Genomic DNA, 19,467 nt, shown 5'->3' with positions numbered 1-19,467 from the left:
AAGGCAAGACCAGAGCTCTCTCACCTTCGAAAGAAAATCTTCTCTCTTCTCCTAAATCTCCGACACTGCTCGATAGGCTCAGTTTGCCACCCTTCAAAAGCCAACAAAGACTACTTATTTATCATGGCATTCAGTCAGTACCGTTCTCCCTCCCCTCTGAAGCTTGTTGAGGGTTTTCAACTGATGAATTTCTGCCTTTTTCTTACTCGCCTTCTCTCCATTCTCTACGCTTTGCTGGATCTCCCACGATACGTTAAATCGCATGTTTGATTGTTTGTGATTAATTTGGATGCACAGACGCACCCGGTGGACGAGGAGGTCGAGGAGGAGGTCGAGGAGGAGCTAGGGGAGGTTTCTCAGCTCGTGGTGGAGCCGGAGGAGGACGTGGTGGAGGACGTGGTGGATTTGGTGGTGACCGTGGAGGTCGTGGTGGAGCACGAGGTGCTCCCCGTGGACGAGGCAAGTCGCATCTTACTTCGATTGAATATATGCTCGAAAATCAACTAACTCTCTATCTTGCTGCTATTTCTTCTCTGTTCCCTTTGAATTGGGTATATTTGGACTATTCAGGTGGACCCCCTGGACGAGGCGGAGGTGGAGGACGAGGAGGAGCTCGAGGTGGAAGGGGAGGAGTCGGAGCCAAAGGAAAGGGAGCACCCAAAGTCATCCTTGAACCTCACAGGCACCCGGGAGTCTTCGTCGCCAAGGTCAGTTCGATTAGAATCAGTCTTTCGAGTACACTCCGCGACAAACGAGACTGATAGGACACTCGAATTGGCAAAATTAGGGTAAAGAACATCTCCTCGTCACTCGCAACCTTGTTCCCGGTGAATCCGTCTACGGAGAGAAGCGTATCTCGATCGAACAACCTTCTTCCGTCGCCGACGCTCCCGCCGAAAAGGTCGAGTACCGAGTATGGAACCCTTTCCGTTCCAAGTTGGCTGCTGGTATCCTCGGAGGTCTCGACAACATCCACATCGGTCCTGGAAAGAAGGTTCTCTACCTTGGTGCTGCTTCCGGAACTTCGGTCTCTCACGTTGCTGATGTAGTTGGTCCCGTACGTCGTTTTCCTTTCTTCTGGAGCTTTTTCGTTCTTTCGCTCACTCTCTTCTCTTTTACAGGAGGGAACTGTCTACGCTGTTGAATTCTCCCACCGATCTGGACGTGATCTCGTCAACATGGCCAAGAAGCGAACCAACGTTATTCGTGAGTTGTCGGGTTCTTGTTCAGAAACGGCTCGGAAAGGCCTCTGATGAACGTTCGCGTCCACCTCACAGCTATCGTCGAAGATGCCCGCCACCCCAACAAGTACCGCATGCTCCTCTCGATGGTCGACGTAGTCTTTGCCGATGTCGCTCAACCCGATCAAGCTCGTATCGTCGCTTTGAACGCTCACCACTTCCTCAAGAACGGTGGACACGCCGTCATTTCGATCAAGGCTTCGTGTATCGACTCAACGGCACCGGCAGAAGTCGTGTTCGCGGCCGAGGTGAAGAAACTGCAGTCGGAGAGTTTCAAACCGAGGGAACAATTGACTCTAGAACCCTATGAAAGGTGAGTTCTCTCCTTTTTCTCACCTTCTCGAGGTCTCAGCGAGTCCCTAGAGGCTCCAGAGGCCTTGAGAATGGTCCAGAGAGTGATGCTCGTCGCAGGGTACGTGCTAATCGTCCCAAAATCACCAAAAACACCCAGGGATCACGCAATGTTGGTTGCTGAGTACCAAAGACATACTTAGAACCTCCCTGGACGTCATATTTGAGCCGTACGCGTGTTTTTCGTCATTTTTATCCAACTTTCACTCGATTCTGACCATTTTTGAGCGAGTTACAGGCCTTTTTCTCTTTTTCTCCCGTTCTAGCTCGATTACAGCCTTCCCTACACCCTCTATCGACTCGCTGAGCTTGTCTCGTACTTCTGGAGAGTCAGAGGAGGTGGAGAAGAGCGTCGTCGTCGCTCGTTTGTCGTGTTTTTTCTCATCTCTTGTTTCCTTTTTTTCCCCTTTCAATTGTTTGTATGATCCTAGACCCCTACCTTTTTGCACACCCGCTCTATACTACTTGTGAAACAGTATCTCGCTCTCTCTACATTGCTTCAGCTCTCGTTCTCTGTCGTTCCGTCCTTGTTCTCTCTGAGCGAGAGACTGAAAGATTTGCCCGCGTTCTTCCCGCAGACTCTCCTCACGCCCTCTTGTCGTTGCAGCTGATGGTGTGCCCTCGCTCCTCACCCTCATCGGGTATGGAGGCACGGGGAGAACAAAGAACAAAGGGACTTTCGCGCGAGAGGAGCTCAAAAGGAAGTCTCTTGCACGGGTTCTTCCTCGACACCCGCCTCTCAGCCTCAGAACGATCACTAGCCCACCTAACTACGATCAAGCAAATCGATCACGCGTTACGAGGCTCCCTTCCCTTCCAGACCCTCATCCGCCGCTCGACCTCGCATCCCCCTCTTCTCCTTCGATATGTCGCTCCTTCGACCACTCACCGAAGCTGAGAAGACCTACTTTACTGCGATCAACGTGGAACCAACTGAAGGGACACTCACAGTGCTCCACCACCTGGCTCGACAAGCAATTTAAAGTTCCTAGCAGGAGTACCGCGGTATGGCCGAGAAGGAAGCCGAAGGACGATATCGCACTCAGACAGGAGGCGGAGGATTACGCGAGGGGGAAGCGCACAAAACCGACCTGGGATCCCGATGCGCCCCAAGCTGAAACTCTCGAATTGTGTCAACTCGTCGAATTTGGCATCCCTCACGTTTGTTGGCTACGACTAGAACGACTGCAACCCTTCCCCATCTCTCTACTTCGTCGCGACATGATCGAGCGGACGTTGAAGGACTACGAGAATCCAGCGACCGAACGACTCAACGATCTCAAGCAGGATTACAACCTCGACGAAGACTTCGTCCTCGCTGAGAACCTCGACGAGTTCCTTCCAGCCCTCAACAAGTTCGTGGGAATGGTCAAGATCATGGCGAATCTGGGAATAGGCGGATTTACTCGGGAATCGTATCGAATGATTGCCTGTCACCACGACGTCGTCTCCCGTCTCTTCTTCGACGCCAGAAGTCGCACACAGGAGGTCAGAGTCCTACTCTATGACATCAAGCGACGGAAGACACTGTTCGTCGAGGCTAAGGAGGTGGAGGACGCAAAAATTGACATTTGGGACCTCTGTCAAGAAACCTTCCACAACGCAACGCTTCAGCGAATCGACATGCAGCTCGACAGGAGCCGGTATCCGAACATCCCCGAATGCCTGCGAGTCGAGTCTCAATCCCCATCACCATTTTCTCCTCCTCCTGTTTCACCTTCGACGCTTGAACGTTATCGAGACGAGTCACCCGAACGCGACGATCGATCACAAGGACGCCGGTACATCAGAGACGACTCACCGGGCAACGACCATTTGCGCAAGCGGAGAAGATTCGACGATCATCGACGCCGCGGTCGAGGGCGAGGTGGACGAGGACGAGGTAGAGGGCGAGGTCGTGGAGGAAGGGGAGACAACGGGTATCGACGAGGCGGAATCAGAGAACGGCAAGCTGAATGTGATTCGGAGCGAAGGGGTAGAGCCAGAGAGACGGACCGCTGGAGCGAAGAAGCCTGGAGGAGGTAAGTCTCGTTTCCCGGTCAATCGTCAGCAGTCGATATGTGACTCACCCGTTCTGTTACCGTCCCGCAGGACATTTGACGAGAGACGGAGACGTAGTTGGTCCTAGGAGTGAAAGCAAACCGAAGTCGAGGAGTCCGAGCTTGATCTCTTTTCCCAGTTGTGTATTTGAGGGAAGTTCTAGCTGGAGACGTCGGTAGTTGGGCGAACGAATGGACTTCCGAGGGTTGAACAGGATATAATGCGTCTAAGTTTGAATTTCCATGATAAATAAAGCTGCTTTATGATACTCTTCTCCCCTTCCGCCCAAATGAGAACGATGCTAAGTTATTGAGGATCTGCACGTCAGATAGAGGATTAGTCACCAGCCAAGAGAAGCTGAGAGAGAGGAAAGCGACGCACAAACGACGTTAAGTACCCAAAGCCCGAACAGAATCACGACGAATCGGAACCGCAGATCCCTCTTAAGCCAATCTCCGATCTTCGACGTTGTACTTCCACCCCCTTCCCTGTCTTTCTCGATCCCTCGCGGAGAAGCTCCGTTCGTTCGACTTGTTCTGTCGTCGTCGCTGATCGTGCTTAGAGCGACGTACTCGGCTCCTCCAGGTCCTCCTCCTGCAGTATGAGCTCCTGAGGATGCGAGAGTCGCTGAGGAAGGTATCGAGGGGATAGCGGAGGAAGTTGTCGTCGGCAGTCGAGAAGAAGTAGGCTTGGGAACATAACAGATCCAGGACGTGAGAACTCCCGTGGCGATCGCAACTTGATTCGAGACGAATACGAACTAGAGAGACCAGAATATGAGAGTCGACTTCGAGGGCGAAAGAATGAGAGAAAGAGACTTACGACTAGCGAGGTGATTACAAAATTGAGCGGTCTCAACCAAGGTCCGCCTGGAATCATCATAATGATGCCTCGAGTGCTGTAGCAGTGACAAGATTGTCAGTTACCATATTCACGAGGGTGAGATCGAGACTGGACTTACTCTCCAGCAATGAAAAGGTGGAACTGAATGATGAACGTTTCCAACGAGCATTGACCGAAAAAGATGAAGAACTTGCTGCTCGTACTCCTCAAGAACGGTGTCGCATTCCTCAACACGCACCACGCCAACACGGGGAACATCGAAACGTAAGGATGGTATCCGTTGTAAACGAATTTTGATTCCCTCGTGAGTTCGAAGAGGAAGTAACCCGCCATCGTCAACGCCGAACCGATGACCGTCCATCGTTGCCAGTCGTTCCAGCGAGGGTCTTCCGTGATTCGAAACTCTTTGATCTTCATGAACGCGTAAGCGGTGAACATTCCGACCCAAACGATCCACATGTCGAGCGTTTGTCGGAATCTCCATTCTCCTGCGTTCCAGTTCGTCGAGAAGACCTTGTTGATGAGTCCGAATGTCGATTCGAGAGGTCCGGGGATCATGAAGAATGCAGCGGTGAGTCCGGCGGCGATACAGAGTTTCGAGAGGAGGAAAAGGGGTCGATCGTTTCGAGAGTGACCAATCCAGAGTGTGACCCAGATGATCCCGAACCCTGTGATATCATCCGCCCTCTGATTCAGTAAGACTTTACCGCAATCAGAGTGAGAGTACTCACAGATGGTAACAAGGGGAGAAAAGTAATAACTGAGATAATCCGTGTTCATCAAATAAGCGAGGACGACGGTGAGGAGGTTGAGTCGAACGAGGATATTCGCGACTCGAGCGAATCCAAAGTCTGCCTTCTTGAGGAAGAAGCTGAGATGACCGTATCCGCTCATGAACAGGTAGGCGGCGACGAGGACTCGAATCGGGTTGTAAATCCCGCTGATCTTGCTCGCTCCGACGTAGTGGTAGATCAAGATCGCGATTTGCATCCATCCTTTCCATTCGTCCGTTTGATCGCGGTTGAGGAATCCGAGATCCTTTTCGACTGGTTTCATCGTGACAACTCCGGCGACGAGCGAGATGATGCAGAGGAAGCCGAAGGTTGCAGCGTCGTACTGCTTATTTTCCTTCAGGAATAGATTCGTTCGATCGGCGACGAAGAGGAAAGAGACGGCGAAACTGAAAATGGCGAGAGGAAGGAGGTATTTCTGATCCGGGAAGAAGTTGTAAAGCGAAGGTGACAAGTCGGCTATATATGAAGAAGGTTTCAGCTCAAGGCTCAGAATCGTTCGGCGTGGGAAGACTCACATCGAGAGTAGAGGTAAAGACCTGTGGGAGCCCATGCGAGAAGCACGACGAGGAGTGCGATCTGAACGTAATTCGGCGAAGGGTACTGAAAGCAGCAGGTCTTGTCGAACGGGAACTTCTTCGGTAGAACGTCGTTACATCGCAAATTCAGGAGGATGCTCGCTTGAACCTTGCTGATCGAATCGCTGAAGTGGAGTCCGTCCTTCGTTTCGTCTTCTAGTCCTGCGATGAGCTTGTTGAACGCTCGAGGAATCGCAAGGACTGGTCGTTGTCGTTTGCTCGCTGACGCTCCCGCTTTCGCAGCAGCGCTCCGGATCCGGTCGTCGAGTCCTTGGTTCATCGTTTGAATATCTTCGAGGTGAACGGTTGCCGCTCGTTCTGGCGAAAGACGAGACTCAATCGCGTTTTCGACGGGTAGCAGGATAAGTTCGTCGGCGAGGGGAGGGTGAGAAGGGCTCGCGGCGGCGAAGATGTCGTCCATTCTTCGATTCCAAGTTGAGATTCCTCCTGATTCCGGATGCCGTAGGAACCAGATCCCGCTTCCAATGACCGCCAGTGTAGGCTTGTCTCCAGTCGATGCGCCGAGGGTCCCCCTGAGAAGTTGATCGGCTTTCGTCGAGTTAAGGAACGGGTCCCAATAGAACGAGAAAGTGATTCCTCCTGCCTTGATCGTCCGGTCTGAGTGCTTCTCTGCGACCGTTTCCACCTTTTTATCTACATGCTTGACCGCGGCATCTGTTTCAGGCGAGCCGAGTGAGCTCGACCGTGCGAAGAAAGCACAACATAATGAAATGCAAAACTCACAAAATACCTGCCTCACGGTGGAATCTCCCATGAATACAACTGTCCGACCTTCCAAGCATTGTCCAACTTGTTTCGGAGTGTATGGATGCAGCATACAACCCTCTGGTTGCCAACTCGTGTGCGAAGAGTCGAGCCATCTTCCAGTGTTGAGCAGCGCACGGCAGTGATGTCGATCGCCGGAATCTGGTCGAGTAGCTCCGTACTATCAGCTCGTAGTCAGGCAGAGCCGACAGGCAGCTGGCCCGAAGGCTTGGAACGACTATTCTCCTTCCACCTTCTCTCCGTCTCTTCCAACGACAGACTGAACGAGTGAAGGACAGCTCACCTTGTAAGAAGAATCTGAATATAGCAAGGGCGAATACAAGAGCGATCAAGCTGCAATGCAGGGTGAGCGTTGGGAACTTCCACTTGTTGTTGGATGACGAAGAAGGAGCCATCGGAGAGGAGGTTTGTTCGGGAGGGCCGTACCCTCTGCTATTGTTCGTAAATCGTAAAAGCAGAGGGAGTAGTCTCGTATGCCGAGAGAAGAGATGAGTTGACGAGGTTTGGTCGGCCAGGGCTCTCGGAACTTCTTCGCAAGCAATTTCATCCGAAAGCTCTCTTCTCTCGCTCGTTGTTGACAAGGTGGAAAAGAATGAGTTGGGTATGAGAGTACGGTAGGTTACAAAATACGATCAATCGAGAGAGAATCAAGTGGACGGGTTTAAAAAAAGTAAAAAAGTAAAGAAAAAAGACAAACAGAGTTGAAACGGGGTAAGAATGAAAGTAGAAAGCGGCGAGGGAGGGGAAAGGATAATGAGAGAAGTAAAGTAAAGAAACACAACTAACCCTGAGAGAGAGAGAGAGAGGAGAAGGAACACGACGGCTTGTTGACTGCTGGACTGAAAGAATGAAAACTCGAGGATCCTTTTTGCGTGAGTGTGCGAGCGTGAGAAAACGAAAATTCTGTTGAAACAGGGGGGAAGTGCGGTTTGACGTGAAAGAAGGAGGAGGAAGAGGAGGGAAGAATGGAAACAAGGAGAGACCTCTTCCTTTTTATACTGGCACGGGTTGAGAGGCGGAAGGAACGTTCGAAGAAGTTTGACCGGCGACGATCGTCTTCTTCAAGAGCGAACTCATGAAGTCCTGGAAAGGAGCGACACCGCGGACTTCGACGGGGAGACGGTTGAGTTGTTCCGAGAGGTGAGAGTTGTGGAGGTGAAGGAGTTGCGAGAAGGTGTAGAGGATTCCGAAAGGTTGAGGCTTCGACACCATCGTTCGCTCGAGAAGGACACGAAGCTAAAGGGAGCAACACAGTGAGTGAGCTTTCAGTGTTCAGGGCGAAAAGGCAGAGGGAGACTCACCATTTGCTCGCGAACCGCCTCGTTCGAAGTCTCTCCGAAGACTTCGAGAAGGAAACTCGAGAACCAGTAAGTGTGCGAGGAAGGGTAACGAAGGTGATTCGCGCACGCCGACAAAAGGTAGTAACGAGCTACGAAGAAAATCGTCAGTTTTCGATCGAGAGTTGAATAGAGAACGGAATCACTCACCCTCGGGTTCAACTTCCTCGACGAGTTGCCTGAGAACCTTGGCGGGTTCGCTTTGAGCGTCGAACTTGACCGATCCAGTTTTCGCCTTGGACGAGTTCAAAGCGACGACTCCGAGGTAGAGAACGAGCGAGTTGATGAGAGGAACGTTGAACTTGGGATCCCGTTCCGGCTTGTCCTGGGCACCCGCGAGAGCGAGACGATCCTTGAGGCTCGAAACGAACGAGGCAGGTTGCTGAGTCGAGAGGTATTGGTCGAGCGAAGTTCGCACGCCAGCAGTCGAGAGAGCGATCGTGTAGTCGGTGAGGAAGTGAGGAGCGACTTGAGTTTCGGGAAGGACTTCAAGCTTGAGAGCCGGTTGGAGAGGATCGGGGAGACGGATTCCAGCGTCAACGGGGAAGGCGCTAAGTACAAGGTTGTGAAGCTGGATGCAGGAAGAAGGGATGGCGTCTCCAAGGGCGTAATAAGCTTGAGCGAGGAATTCGGGGAAGTCGTGGAGAAGGACGAGGAGAATTCGTTGAGTTCCGATGTAGAGGGCTCGAGTAGTGTCGGTCAACTCGCCACGACGAAGGAACGGAGCGAGGAATCGCACGAGAGCGATGAGTTGACGAAGGAACGAAGTCCAACCCTATAGAGGCAAAGAATGAGTAAGATGAAGAACTCGATACAGAGGAGAGTGGGAAACTCACGTCGCGATCTTCCATCGCAAGCAACTTCGGCATGAAGAGTCGGTGAGAGATGAGTCCGACCCAGGAGAAGGTGAAGCCAGGAAAGAACATGGGTTGCAACGTGTTCACCGAGTGACTGCGAGTGATGCAGAGAAGCGAGTTAGTTCGTGATCATGGGTACCGACTCGAGTCCTTCGATACTCACCTCAAAGCGACAAGGATCTGGTAGTAGGCAGGACCGAGGTGAAGTTCGATCGCTGCGAGGTTGCTCAACAAGCTCGAGAAGAATCGGAAGAAAGGTTTCTGTTGGAAGTGAGGACCGAGTTCTTCGTGCGAATTTGCGAGGACGAGGACGACGATCGAGAGAACTTTCGTCATGTAGTGAACCTTGGCCTTGTCGTTGTTCGCTCCAGTCGGGTCGGCGTGGTATTTGATCATGAAACAAATGAGCTTGGCGAAAGCGTCGACGGGTTGGAAGATACCAGTTGCGGGAGTTCCTCCTGCCGCCTTGTGCTTGATGTAACTGTCGACACTGACCTCGGCGCAAACTCGGAAGAAGAGGGAGGAGATCTCTTCTCCGTTGAGGATGCCTTGCTTTTGAAGCTGAACGACAAAGTCGACGAACGATTTCTCGACGTTGTACGATTGTTGGTAGAGTCGAACCCATTCAGCGAAGCAGAAGGTGAGCTGCTCGCGAACGGCAGGCTCGTTGACGGCAGCTTTCGAAATCGAAACGGGTCCAACCTCGGGAGCGACAGAACGAGTTTCGAGTTGTTGGAGCAGCTCTTTCGATCTGCAAAGCGACGAGGGGTGTCAGCTCGTATCAAACTGAGACGGAGAGAAGAGGAGAGGGAAACTGACGCATCGGTACCCTTATTGTTGCGAGAAGCTTCGCGAAGAGCCTCCAGAACGTTCGAGTATTGTTCCTTCGTCGCAACGGGAGGGATCTCGGCGAGACAGGCAGCGACGAGCTTCGCAGCAAAGTCGATGACAGTCGATCGGAATTCGCGGAGGACGAACTTTGCGAGTTGAACGTCAAGTTCGGCGACTTGAATGAACCTCGTTTGGAGAAGGGCAACGGTGACGGCAACGTTGAACTTGCGTTCGTCCTCGGCGTAGAGAAGCCAAGCCGAGACCTCCTTCGCAACCTTGGTCGAGATGGCGCAGAGTCGATCGAGGAGGAAGACGTAGGCGTCACGACCGAGCGCGTTCGAACTCCTGTACATGAGTTGAACGACTTTTTGCGAACAACCGAGTACCGTTTCGTCTCGAGATGCAGAGGCGGCGGCAACGAGAGGGATTTGTTGAACGATTCGTCGAACGTCGGATTCTTGAGCAACTCCAGCGAGAGCCGGGGCGGTTTCGTTCGCGATCGCCTTTTCGAGCTCACTGACGAGAGCAGCGAACTTCTCCATGACTTGAGGAGCGGTAAGGAGGACGGGTTCGGCGAGGACGGGAGTAGGAGCGGCGGCGATGGCGGGAGAAGCATCGGAGTAGATGAGACCGTTGCGACCATCGACGTTCGTGGGGAGAGCGGGAGGGAGGACGCGGAGTCGAGCGAAATCCTCGTACACCAAAAGTTGACGTTCCGAGAGTCCACCGAGTTTGAGACGGAGAGGATCGGGAAGCATTCCCGAGTAGTGAGACGCAGCCATCGCAGCGGTATCCCAGAATGCTTCGCGAGAGCGCTGTACCATTCGGAGAAGTAGTAGTCAGCTATAGGTCAACTGGCTGAGAGTGGTCTTCGAACGTACCTCTCGATGACTCCTCCTTGACAAGTAAGCCGGAGACAATCCATCGTCGACTTCCATAACCGCTTTCTCCATCGCGACCTTTTCGACGACTGAACAAGCGAGGTCGAGATTCTCTCCAGCGAGAACGAGGATCGCTTGTTCGGGAACGTTTTCGTCGGTGAAACCGTTTTGAAGGAGGAGATTTCGGATGTGAGTGACCATGCTGAGTCGGAGTGGTTCCTTGCAGGTGACGAGGGCGAGAGATCCAGCGAGGTTTTGAACCATCAAATGAGCGGCGGTACCCATCTTCGATTCGTCTCCTTCCATGGCGAAATCCTTCATCGTCAATTCACGAGTCGAGATACCGGCGATCGTGACTGAACGCTCGACGACGGGGGCGATAATCTCGCGAATCGCTCGGTCGATAGCGACACAAACGAGACGACGGAGAGAATTGTTAGAGGCGAAGAGAGAAAGTTGAGGGTTGAAGACGACGAGGTTGGGAAGGGGTTGAAGAGCAGCCGAAACCGTGTCTGTGAACCAAGACGCCAAATCAGTCAGAATCACTTTGAGTAACGACTGAGCTGAAATTCTTTGCTCACCTTGAAGGGAGAGAGAGTAACCGGGTTGATTGACGCCGAGCATGAGAGGTTGACGAGAGTGATCGGTACCAGCGGCAGGGAGAGCGTGATGAGCTGCCGAAGCAGGACCGAACCCACTCCTCAAACCGTGTTCGTCGACATCGTGCGAGAGGTGACCTTGAGCCGCGAGGGACGCGAGGGCGAGATCGGCCGGTTGTTGTTGAGCTGCACTTTGAGCCGCCGCAAGAGCTGCAGCCGCTTGACTCTGTTGAGCTGCGGCGAGATCCTTCGCGGTAGGTCGGTTTCGGAGGAGATCGGTCGGTTCAACGTCCTTGATGTCGATGTCGAGCGACTTGCAGAGTACCTCAATTTCGAATTTGAGGTTGAGTTTGAGGTTCGCGGCTTGATACAATTCGACGAGGAGTCGAAGAATCGCCATCAACCAAGGATTCGGAGGTCGGAACACTCGAGATTTCGCGCATTGTTCGAGAACTTTGCAGACGAACGGGATCGCGACGATGAGTCGTTCAGAGTCGTAACCTTCGATCAGGAGTTGTTTGAACGCGATGTTGTTTTGTCGAATCGGTTTGTCCTTTGCGAGGGTCAATCCTCCGAGCCACGATCCCAAATTCTTGAGTAGAGTTCGTTCCGTCGAGGATTGAACCGTCTTTTCAGAATTGAGGAGCGTCGAGAGTTTGACAAACGTCTCGTACAGAACTCGTTTCACGAGAAGAGGCATCTTGAGTGCATCGAGGAATTGTTGGTAGAGTTGATGATTGTTCGGTTCGATACTGACTCGTTGAGCGACGAGGTAATGAGCGAACCAGGCGAAATGATTCGGTTCGATTCGATCTATCATATCTCGTACTTTCGTGTCGAAATTCGAAGGAGCCAAATTATTGACGATGAAGAGAATCTTGTCCGAGGTCAGCTCGTCCGGTGCTTCGGGGTCTCCTCCGTCCGTTTCGACGTGGATTGCCGTGAAAGCAACTCGTTCGGGAAGAGGAGGAGGTCCTTGATCGAACGCTCCCACTTCGGTTCCACCAGGTAATTCTCCCGTTCCATTCTCTCCTTCCTCCCGTTGCACCAACGCTTGTCGAGCCGTGTTCGCTACTTCCGGATGAAGTTGTTGAACGTGAGGAATCGACAAGATCGAATGAGCGAGTTGAGGCCATTCACTCAATCTCCCTTGGAACCTCGCCAACGCTTGAATACCGAATCGGAACCAATTCGAGTCGGGAGGATTTCGAAGTGCGTCGAGGACGTAACGAACGGCGATTCCGAGAGGGATGAAGTCGATGAGGTGATACTGAATGAGATCTCCGAAGAGGTAAGCCGTGAGGGATAATTCGTTGAGAGGGTAAGTGTTGAAGAAACGGTGTTCGTCGAAGAGACCGTGAAGGAAACAAGCGAAGAACTCGTGATCGTGGGCATTGTCGGAATCCTTCGCTTGACGGAGAGCCGAAACGACCTTGTCGACGGGGATTTCTTGCTCGTACATTCTTTTGTAGAGGGCGTCGCATTCGGCTTCGATTTCGGGGGAGAAAGTCGTGACCGACATGCCGGGTTCGGAATCAGAGTTTTTCGGGGAGAAATTCATGAGACGAGGGTGGAGTTGAAGACATTGAGTTCGAACTTCTTTGAACAGTTCGACGTCGGTTCCGGTGAAGAGTTCGTGACTGTCCAAGCAGAAATTAGCAACGATCACGAGAAGAATGAGAGGGAAGAAAGGCTCACTTTGCTCGAAGAACCCTCATGAAAACCGCGATCGTCGCCGCATTGAAAGCGAGCGTTGTCGGTTCGTTCGGAATCTCCATCTCTTGTCTGTTCAACTCGTGTCCAACCTTGTGACCGACAAACTCTAGCGTAGCTCTAACCAATCCGCCTCCGTGCGATTTGATTTGACTCGTCAACCATTTATCGAGGTTGAGGTATTCTCTTCGACTCGCGAGCGCGGCCATATCGAGTACGAGTTCGAACGGTCGAAGGTTGTCGAGGATCTCGTCGAGAGCCTTGAGATCTTGAGCGATATCGACGATTCGAGTAACGTTCATTTCCGATTCGGCGTAGAAATCGCGCAAGGCGGCGTAAAGGAATTGTCGATCGATTTGATGGAGACGAAGGAAGACGAGTTGGTGAGAAGGATGACCGGCGAGGAAGGTGGAGAGTAGTCGAGCCGTGAGTTCAGCATGGAGTGCGTTCCAAGGTTTCTGAGGGCAACCGAATGGTTCATGTGAGTTCAAGCAGATACTTCATGACTGAAGAAGAACGGCCGCTCACCTCGATTTCGATCAAACCAATCAAGAATAGCTCCGGGTTACTCTTGCAACCTCGATCGATCAGTTCATGAGCTCTCGCCTGCACTTCTCCCGCTCCTTCCGCACCGAGTCGAATCAAAGTTTGTACCAATTCTGCGCAATTCCACACGCTCGTTTGCACTCCGGTAGCGAGGGATTTGATCGTCGGACTCGCGTGAGAGGCGTCTTCGGGGAGGACGAGTTTGTGAACTGAAGGAAGAGAAGAGAGGAGGAAAGGTGGTTCGGAAGAGTTTTGCGGCGAGGAAGAGGAAGAGATCGCGAGGTATACGAGTCGATCCAAGAGAGTGAATTGAAGGAGAGGGTTCGCCCAGGGAGACCAGAGACCGCTAACTGCAGAAGTTCCTCCGGGAGAAGAAGTGAAACCTTGCGAAGTTGAAGTCGGACGGTTGACGCGGGGATCTTCCTGAGCGGGTGCGGGGGAAGGAGAGAGGGTGAGGATGTTTGCGAGGGCGCGGAGGGAGTGAGTCGTATCGGGTAATTGTCGCATCGGAGAATCGTAAACCCTCAGAACGTCTCCCCATCTCAAACCGGGGTGAGCTTCGTGTACGGCCTTGATCCAAGATTGTACGTCGACGGGTCTACCTTGTTCCCCTTCTCGGTTGGCAATCTCGATGAGCTCGATCATTTCCTGTGCGACACGCATTTCGACTCCTCCTCCTTGATCACCTGCGCCGCCTCCTCCTCCTCCTGGGGTAGAATTCGGTTCGCCCATTCGACCGAACTTGCTCATAGGAGGGAGGACGAGCGAGTCCGGTAGAGGGAGAGTTGAGGGAGTTTTAACAGGTTAAACGGGCGAAGAGGTCGAGAGGTGAGAATTGAGGGTTCCGAGTCAAACTCGCGGGTGAAGCGTGATTGACTGATCGAAAAGGATCGAATTAAAGGGTCCCGGGAGAGTTGATCACTGAGAGGGTCGAGAGGAGAAATGCCGCCTCGGGGGGAAATCAGAGGCGGCGAAGAACTGGGCGCGAAGGGTACAGAGAGGGTGTAGAAGAGTGAGCTAGCAGTCAAGAATGTGATATAGTCAGTCGTCAGCGTCTCGAGACACGAGGTGGGTCAGAGTTCAGGGGAGTTGGGAGGTCCCAGGAAGTGATCGATCTAGAGACTCACCGGGAGGAGGACTAACTCTAGGGAAGGGGAGGGGTATAGCTAAGGTGTTAGAGGTATTCCTGCTAGAGCTCAACTCTGTCTATCTACACGCGAGAGAACCTGTCGTCTATGGAAAGAGGGAAAGAAGAGCAACTTGCGTTTCTCCTCTCTACTCCTCTCTACTCCAACTCGGCCAAGTCCTGATTCACTTGATACGGCTTCACTAGGCTCTAGTAGTTCTCCCTCAAGCGCTAGCGGCGGTCAAGATCGTCCCGGAATCTCCTCTCCTCTCGCCCTCCTCCCCTGAAATTCACCGGCTCTCGTCGACGGAACACAGCGATACAAGCTCAGGAGCAATCTCAGGGGGATATTCGTTCTGCTCGTCGCGGCGGAAACCGCTCTTTCACGTGAAGGAGGTCGACACGTATCGCCAATATCACACGACAAGAAAGTCTTTCCTGCTCGCAACAGTACGGCTTCTGATTCGTCTCGTACAAGCATCGACTACACCGACGACCGCATTTGACACTGAGCCCCGGTAGACGGTCGCTCCCGCCTGTGACCAACCCTAATCGAGACAGTTTTCATTTCTCGTTTCCAGTCGTTCACGATCCGATGCGACGACGGGCCAGTCCTCCTGCGCTCTCGTGAATCGACGCTCTCGTGAATCGACAGCTCACCCTACGTCACAAACGATAAAGGTCAAGCTCATCGGCGCTAAGACGCGACAAACATACGCTGAAAACCTTTCGAACGTTGCTTCAAGCTTTTCGACCCATCAGGGACAACAACCGCGTAGTCTTCGACGTTTTTGGCAAGCGATACATGGGACACAAGACCATCACGGGCTGTGGGCGAGGAGGTAGAGGAGTCATAAGCTCGCGGAGACGAAGCGGGAGCTGAGATGTCAAGGAGGAAAGATAGAATCGGCAAGTTGCTCGTCGGCGGGGCTGTAGGCGCAGGTCGCATGAAGGCCGACGATCTTCAATATCATAGGACTCTACTACCGGCGTCGATATGACAGGGAGGGTCTCGTCTGACTGACCTCGAGATCAGTTTATGCAATCGAATTGTTTTCTCTGAATCTTGGTCCATATCGCCCGTGCTTCGTTTCCGGACCCGCAGCGCTCGCGACAGAGTGTAACAGTGCTCCTCGTAGGGCAGGTCACAGCGAAAAGTTGTGCGAAATGTAGCTTGCGATTCTCGACTTGAGCCGCGAGTTGCGACGAAGTTCATCTTGCACCTTTCACTTCCGCCTATCTCGCTGCCACATCTCTGCCGAACACCAACTTTCTATCTGTTCGATACAGCAAGCGTCGGGTGCTATCATGGCTTCAACCGCCGCTCCTCCTCCATCCTCCTCCTCATCAACCTCGAACCCACCTCAAGCGAACGGCGCCCCAATCTCGACATCGAACAAATCTCGAGGACAACTGAAACGACTCAAGAAGAAACAGAAGGGATCAGCAGCCAAGTCTGCGACGAGCGAGGTGACTGATGAGAGACCGATCGAGAAACCCGCAGAGATTACACAGGTCAGCTCTCTCCTTCTTGCTAGGGTGATGCTGGTTCGAGTGGAGCTGACTGCTGAGATCGTACGCCGCCCAGGGTGAGGAGAAGCCCGAAGTGAAGGCGGAAGATGGAGTGGACCTCTCTTCGGTACCGGCGGGATTCGAGGATGTGTTCAAGCACTTCCAAGTACCAGAGGAAGTAAAGGTGAGACTCATGCGCTCTCGTTCAGCTGCGAGAGTGCGACAATTGACGGAAATAATCTCGTTCGCAGACTGAATCTTCATCTCGAGCGATCACTGGAGACGATAAAGGCGAGATCATCTACTCCGACGACGAACAACCTTCCGAAGACGACGAAGAAGAACCTCAAGAAATCTCGAAGCGCAAACAACGTAAAATGAATCGACTAACCGTCGCGGAATTGAAACGCTTGGTTTCGAAACCTGAAGTAGTCGAATGGGTCGATGTGTCGGCTCAGGATCCGAGGTTGTTGGTCATGATCAAGAGTCATAAGAATACGGTACCGATTCCGCAACATTGGGGACAGAAGAGGGATTATTTGGCGGGGAAGAGGGGAATCGAGAAACCGGCGTTCCAGCTACCTAGTGCGTCGGAGTTGTCATCGATCTACAGTACGAGGATACTGATCGTGCGAATCCTCGATGCACAGGTTTCATCGCCGATACGGGTATCGCAACTCAACGAGACGCGATCAAGGAAAAGGAAGAAGGACAATCACTCAAACAAAAGACTCGAGAACGAGTACAACCGAAAATGGGCAAGATCGATATCGACTATCAAAAGCTTCACGATGCGTTCTTCAAGTATCAAACAAAGCCTAAAATGACTGAATTTGGTGAAATGTACGAATCGACTTCCTCCCCTTCTCCTCCCCGCCTATACCATGGAGCTCATGCATCACTGTTCTCGATGTTAGGTACTACGAAGGCAAAGAATTCGAAACGAAACTGAAAGAGAAAAAACCCGGAGACCTCTCCCCCGAACTCAAAGAAGCTCTCTCGATCCCCCCTCTCGCACCACCACCATGGCTCATCTCGATGCAACGTTACGGTCCTCCTCCTTCTTACCCTAATCTACGAATCCCAGGTTTGAACGCACCAATTCCAGAAGGGTGAGCTTTCATTTTCCCTCTTTTGCGCTTTTTGAGCACGAGACTGACCGGAGTTTGTATGGGAGGATGACAGAGCTGCATGGGGATTCCACCCTGGTGGATGGGGTAAACCTCCTCTAGACGAGTACGGTCGACCGCTGTATGGAGATATTTACGGTGTTGCCTCAGACGCTCAAGGTCAACAAGTAAGCATCATCACCCTTCATTCCGTGGGTGCCGTTGGTCTGACTCTATTTCTGTTTCGTGGGAACAGAGTGGAGAGCCGATTGAGAGGGAACCTTGGGGAGAACTCGAACCCGAAGTTGAAGGTGAGTTGTCGTGATCGTTCTGCCTTGAATCGAAGCGGTAGGCTGATGATCGCGAGATATCCACACAGAATCCGAGGAGGAGGAAGAGTCGGACGAAGAATCCGACGGCGAGGAACCCTCCTACGGCGACGGACTCGCGACTCCAGCAAACGGACTCGCGACACCTTCCGGGCTCGAATCCGTTGCGTCTACAGTTCCAGGAGGACTCGAAACTCCCGATTTCCTCGAACTTCGAAAACGACGAGAAACGACGAATGCGACTCAAGAGGAGGAAGCCGAGGAAGAAGATTCGGGACCGAAGGAATTGTATCAAGTTTTACCGGAGAAGGAATCGAGGATGCGAGGGTTCATGGGCTCGGATCGTACTTACGACGTTTCGGCACTTTCTCGAGGAGGTGGAGGGGGAGCGGGAGGAGGAGCGAAAGCACCGGTATTGGGTCAAGAAGAGAGAGGAACGAAACGAAAGGCGGGTGGAGTCGATATCGCGCTTGATGCGGCAGATCTTGAGGGCTTGACGGAGAACGAGTTGAGACAGAGGTATGAAGCGGCAGGGAACCAGAGAGGTGGAACGCATGAAGATTTCAGTGATTTTGCGGCGAAGGAAGTTGCGAAACGAAGGAAAATGGGTAAGTCATCCTCATCTTTCAACATGAGCTATTGTCCTCCCACGAGCAGTGTCCCTGACTTCCTTGCTTCGTGGATCTCACAGCTGAAAGCAAGAAGAAGGACAAGGAGAAGGAAAAGTTCAAGTTCTAAAAGCTGCATTCCCGTCTGCGATCTTTTGTTTCCCATGTGTTGCAACGTTAGCCTCCTCGCGACAGTGTCAGCTCCAGAGTGACCCCATTGTTACGATGCGAGATTCGGAAGCAAGTCCGAGAAATTGATTTTGTTCTTTCATCATTCGCTAATCGATCATGTTACGCGCACCTCTCCGAACGCTTCCCCGACGCCTACCAGTTCAGATTCCCATCCAACGATTCGCCTCGTCGAGCGCACCAAGACGGGGCGTCCACCAATCCCAAACTCAGAAGCCGATCGTCGTCGCCTCTCTCGGTCTCGTAGCTCTCTTTGGATGGACCGCCGTGATCCTATCAGTCGGGAATAAGAAAGACAAGCATGCTGTAGTCGAAAAGGTCAAGGAAAAGGTGCAGGAAGGTGAGTTGCTTCATCTCGTTTGATCTCTCCCCTCTTTCGCCCTCTGCCGAGCTTCCGATGCACTTGAGAGGAGTCTCGAATAGTCCTGAGAGGCTGGCTGCTCCATGGGCAACACTTTTGGCCTTGTTAACATTGCTGACTTCATCCTTTGCCTTCTCTCCTTTCTCTCCTTTCTCTCAGTCGTCCCGGAATCCCTCACTCCCTCTAGCCTCTCATCCTCTTCTTCCTCCTCTTCCTCCGCCGAATCCGCTCCCGCACCCTCCGCCGCCGACCCTACCTCCTCCACCGCTCCCGAAGAAGAAAATTCTCAAGCGGCAGCGTTCAACCCAGAAACGGGCGAGATCAACTGGGACTGTCCGTGTCTGGGTGGAATGGCCGACGGACCCTGTGGAGAAGATTTCAAGGCGGCGTTCTCGTGTTTCGTGTACAGTGAAGCCGAACCGAAAGGAGTCGATTGCGTCGAGAAGTTTAGGAAAATGCAAGAGTGCTTCAGGAAACACCCTGATATCTACGGCAACGGTGAGCAGCGATCACTCGGTATATTTGGACAAAGTAGAAACTGATATATGCGGGTTTGTTCGCCTCAGATGCGGAGGATCTTGACGATGAAGACGCAGACGAGTATGACCTCATTACCCGAGCGGAGGCTGCTCTCGCCCTTCCCGATGAACACTTCCTCGAAAAGGTTGCAGAAGCCGTCGACGAAGCTACACCATCGAAATAGAATCTTTCTTGACCGGAATCGTATTCGTATTGAACCTCGAAAATTGTCAATAATAGTAAACCCATCTCATAATCTGCATCTCTCCCTTCAGCGTCATTGTCGCGGTGAGAAGCTCAACATGCGCGCACGGTCTTGA

The 19,467-nt window shown here is 52.5% G+C and overlaps 6 protein-coding genes across 6 annotated transcripts; 4 read left to right on the top strand and 2 right to left on the bottom strand.

Moving 5' to 3' along the window:
• Positions 1 to 123: 123 nt before the first annotated feature.
• NOP1 (rRNA methyltransferase NOP1) lies at positions 124 to 1,735 on the top strand (the record flags this gene model as incomplete). The annotated part of the gene is made up of 7 exons (XM_076634668.1): positions 124 to 133; positions 298 to 459; positions 571 to 707; positions 788 to 1,057; positions 1,122 to 1,206; positions 1,278 to 1,554; positions 1,693 to 1,735. 7 exons carry the CDS (start codon positions 124 to 126, stop codon positions 1,733 to 1,735), a joined length of 984 nt encoding a protein of 327 aa, XP_076485346.1.
• A 1,078-nt stretch (positions 1,736 to 2,813) lies between these two features.
• On the top strand, positions 2,814 to 3,322 carry JCM6883_004393 (uncharacterized protein; the record flags this gene model as incomplete). Its single annotated transcript, XM_076634667.1, has 2 exons — positions 2,814 to 3,121; positions 3,181 to 3,322. The coding sequence occupies 2 exons, from the start codon at positions 2,814 to 2,816 to the stop codon at positions 3,320 to 3,322; spliced, it is 450 nt and encodes a 149-aa protein (XP_076485345.1).
• Positions 3,323 to 3,938: 616 nt separating this feature from the next.
• Positions 3,939 to 7,025, bottom strand: JCM6883_004392 (uncharacterized protein; the record flags this gene model as incomplete). The annotated part of the gene is made up of 8 exons (XM_076634666.1): positions 3,939 to 3,949; positions 4,014 to 4,392; positions 4,455 to 4,530; positions 4,594 to 5,143; positions 5,207 to 5,725; positions 5,785 to 6,519; positions 6,589 to 6,771; positions 6,914 to 7,025. 8 exons carry the CDS (start codon positions 7,023 to 7,025, stop codon positions 3,939 to 3,941), a joined length of 2,565 nt encoding a protein of 854 aa, XP_076485344.1.
• A 598-nt stretch (positions 7,026 to 7,623) lies between these two features.
• Positions 7,624 to 14,144, bottom strand: CDC39 (CCR4-NOT core subunit CDC39; the record flags this gene model as incomplete). The annotated part of the gene is made up of 10 exons (XM_076634665.1): positions 7,624 to 7,866; positions 7,932 to 8,059; positions 8,118 to 8,742; positions 8,804 to 8,918; positions 8,988 to 9,575; positions 9,644 to 10,470; positions 10,537 to 11,048; positions 11,118 to 12,775; positions 12,834 to 13,306; positions 13,377 to 14,144. The coding sequence occupies 10 exons, from the start codon at positions 14,142 to 14,144 to the stop codon at positions 7,624 to 7,626; spliced, it is 5,937 nt and encodes a 1,978-aa protein (XP_076485343.1).
• Positions 14,145 to 15,828: 1,684 nt separating this feature from the next.
• On the top strand, positions 15,829 to 18,208 carry CUS1 (U2 snRNP complex subunit CUS1; the record flags this gene model as incomplete). The annotated part of the gene is made up of 9 exons (XM_076634664.1): positions 15,829 to 16,035; positions 16,109 to 16,216; positions 16,284 to 16,617; positions 16,683 to 16,875; positions 16,950 to 17,144; positions 17,218 to 17,329; positions 17,398 to 17,452; positions 17,521 to 18,078; positions 18,162 to 18,208. 9 exons carry the CDS (start codon positions 15,829 to 15,831, stop codon positions 18,206 to 18,208), a joined length of 1,809 nt encoding a protein of 602 aa, XP_076485342.1.
• A 158-nt stretch (positions 18,209 to 18,366) lies between these two features.
• Positions 18,367 to 19,331, top strand: JCM6883_004389 (coiled-coil-helix-coiled-coil-helix domain-containing protein; the record flags this gene model as incomplete). Its single annotated transcript, XM_076634663.1, has 3 exons — positions 18,367 to 18,607; positions 18,788 to 19,126; positions 19,195 to 19,331. The coding sequence occupies 3 exons, from the start codon at positions 18,367 to 18,369 to the stop codon at positions 19,329 to 19,331; spliced, it is 717 nt and encodes a 238-aa protein (XP_076485341.1).
• Positions 19,332 to 19,467: the final 136 nt, after the last annotated feature.

The sequence above is a fragment of the Sporobolomyces salmoneus genome (assembly GCF_050403485.1).
Source record: "Sporobolomyces salmoneus JCM6883 DNA, S_salmoneus_JCM6883_v1_ctg67, whole genome shotgun sequence".
Lineage (NCBI taxonomy): Eukaryota > Fungi > Basidiomycota > Microbotryomycetes > Sporidiobolales > Sporidiobolaceae > Sporobolomyces > Sporobolomyces salmoneus.
The sequence above is the reverse complement of the archived record's forward strand: the minus strand, read 5'-3'. Positions and strand labels throughout refer to the sequence as shown.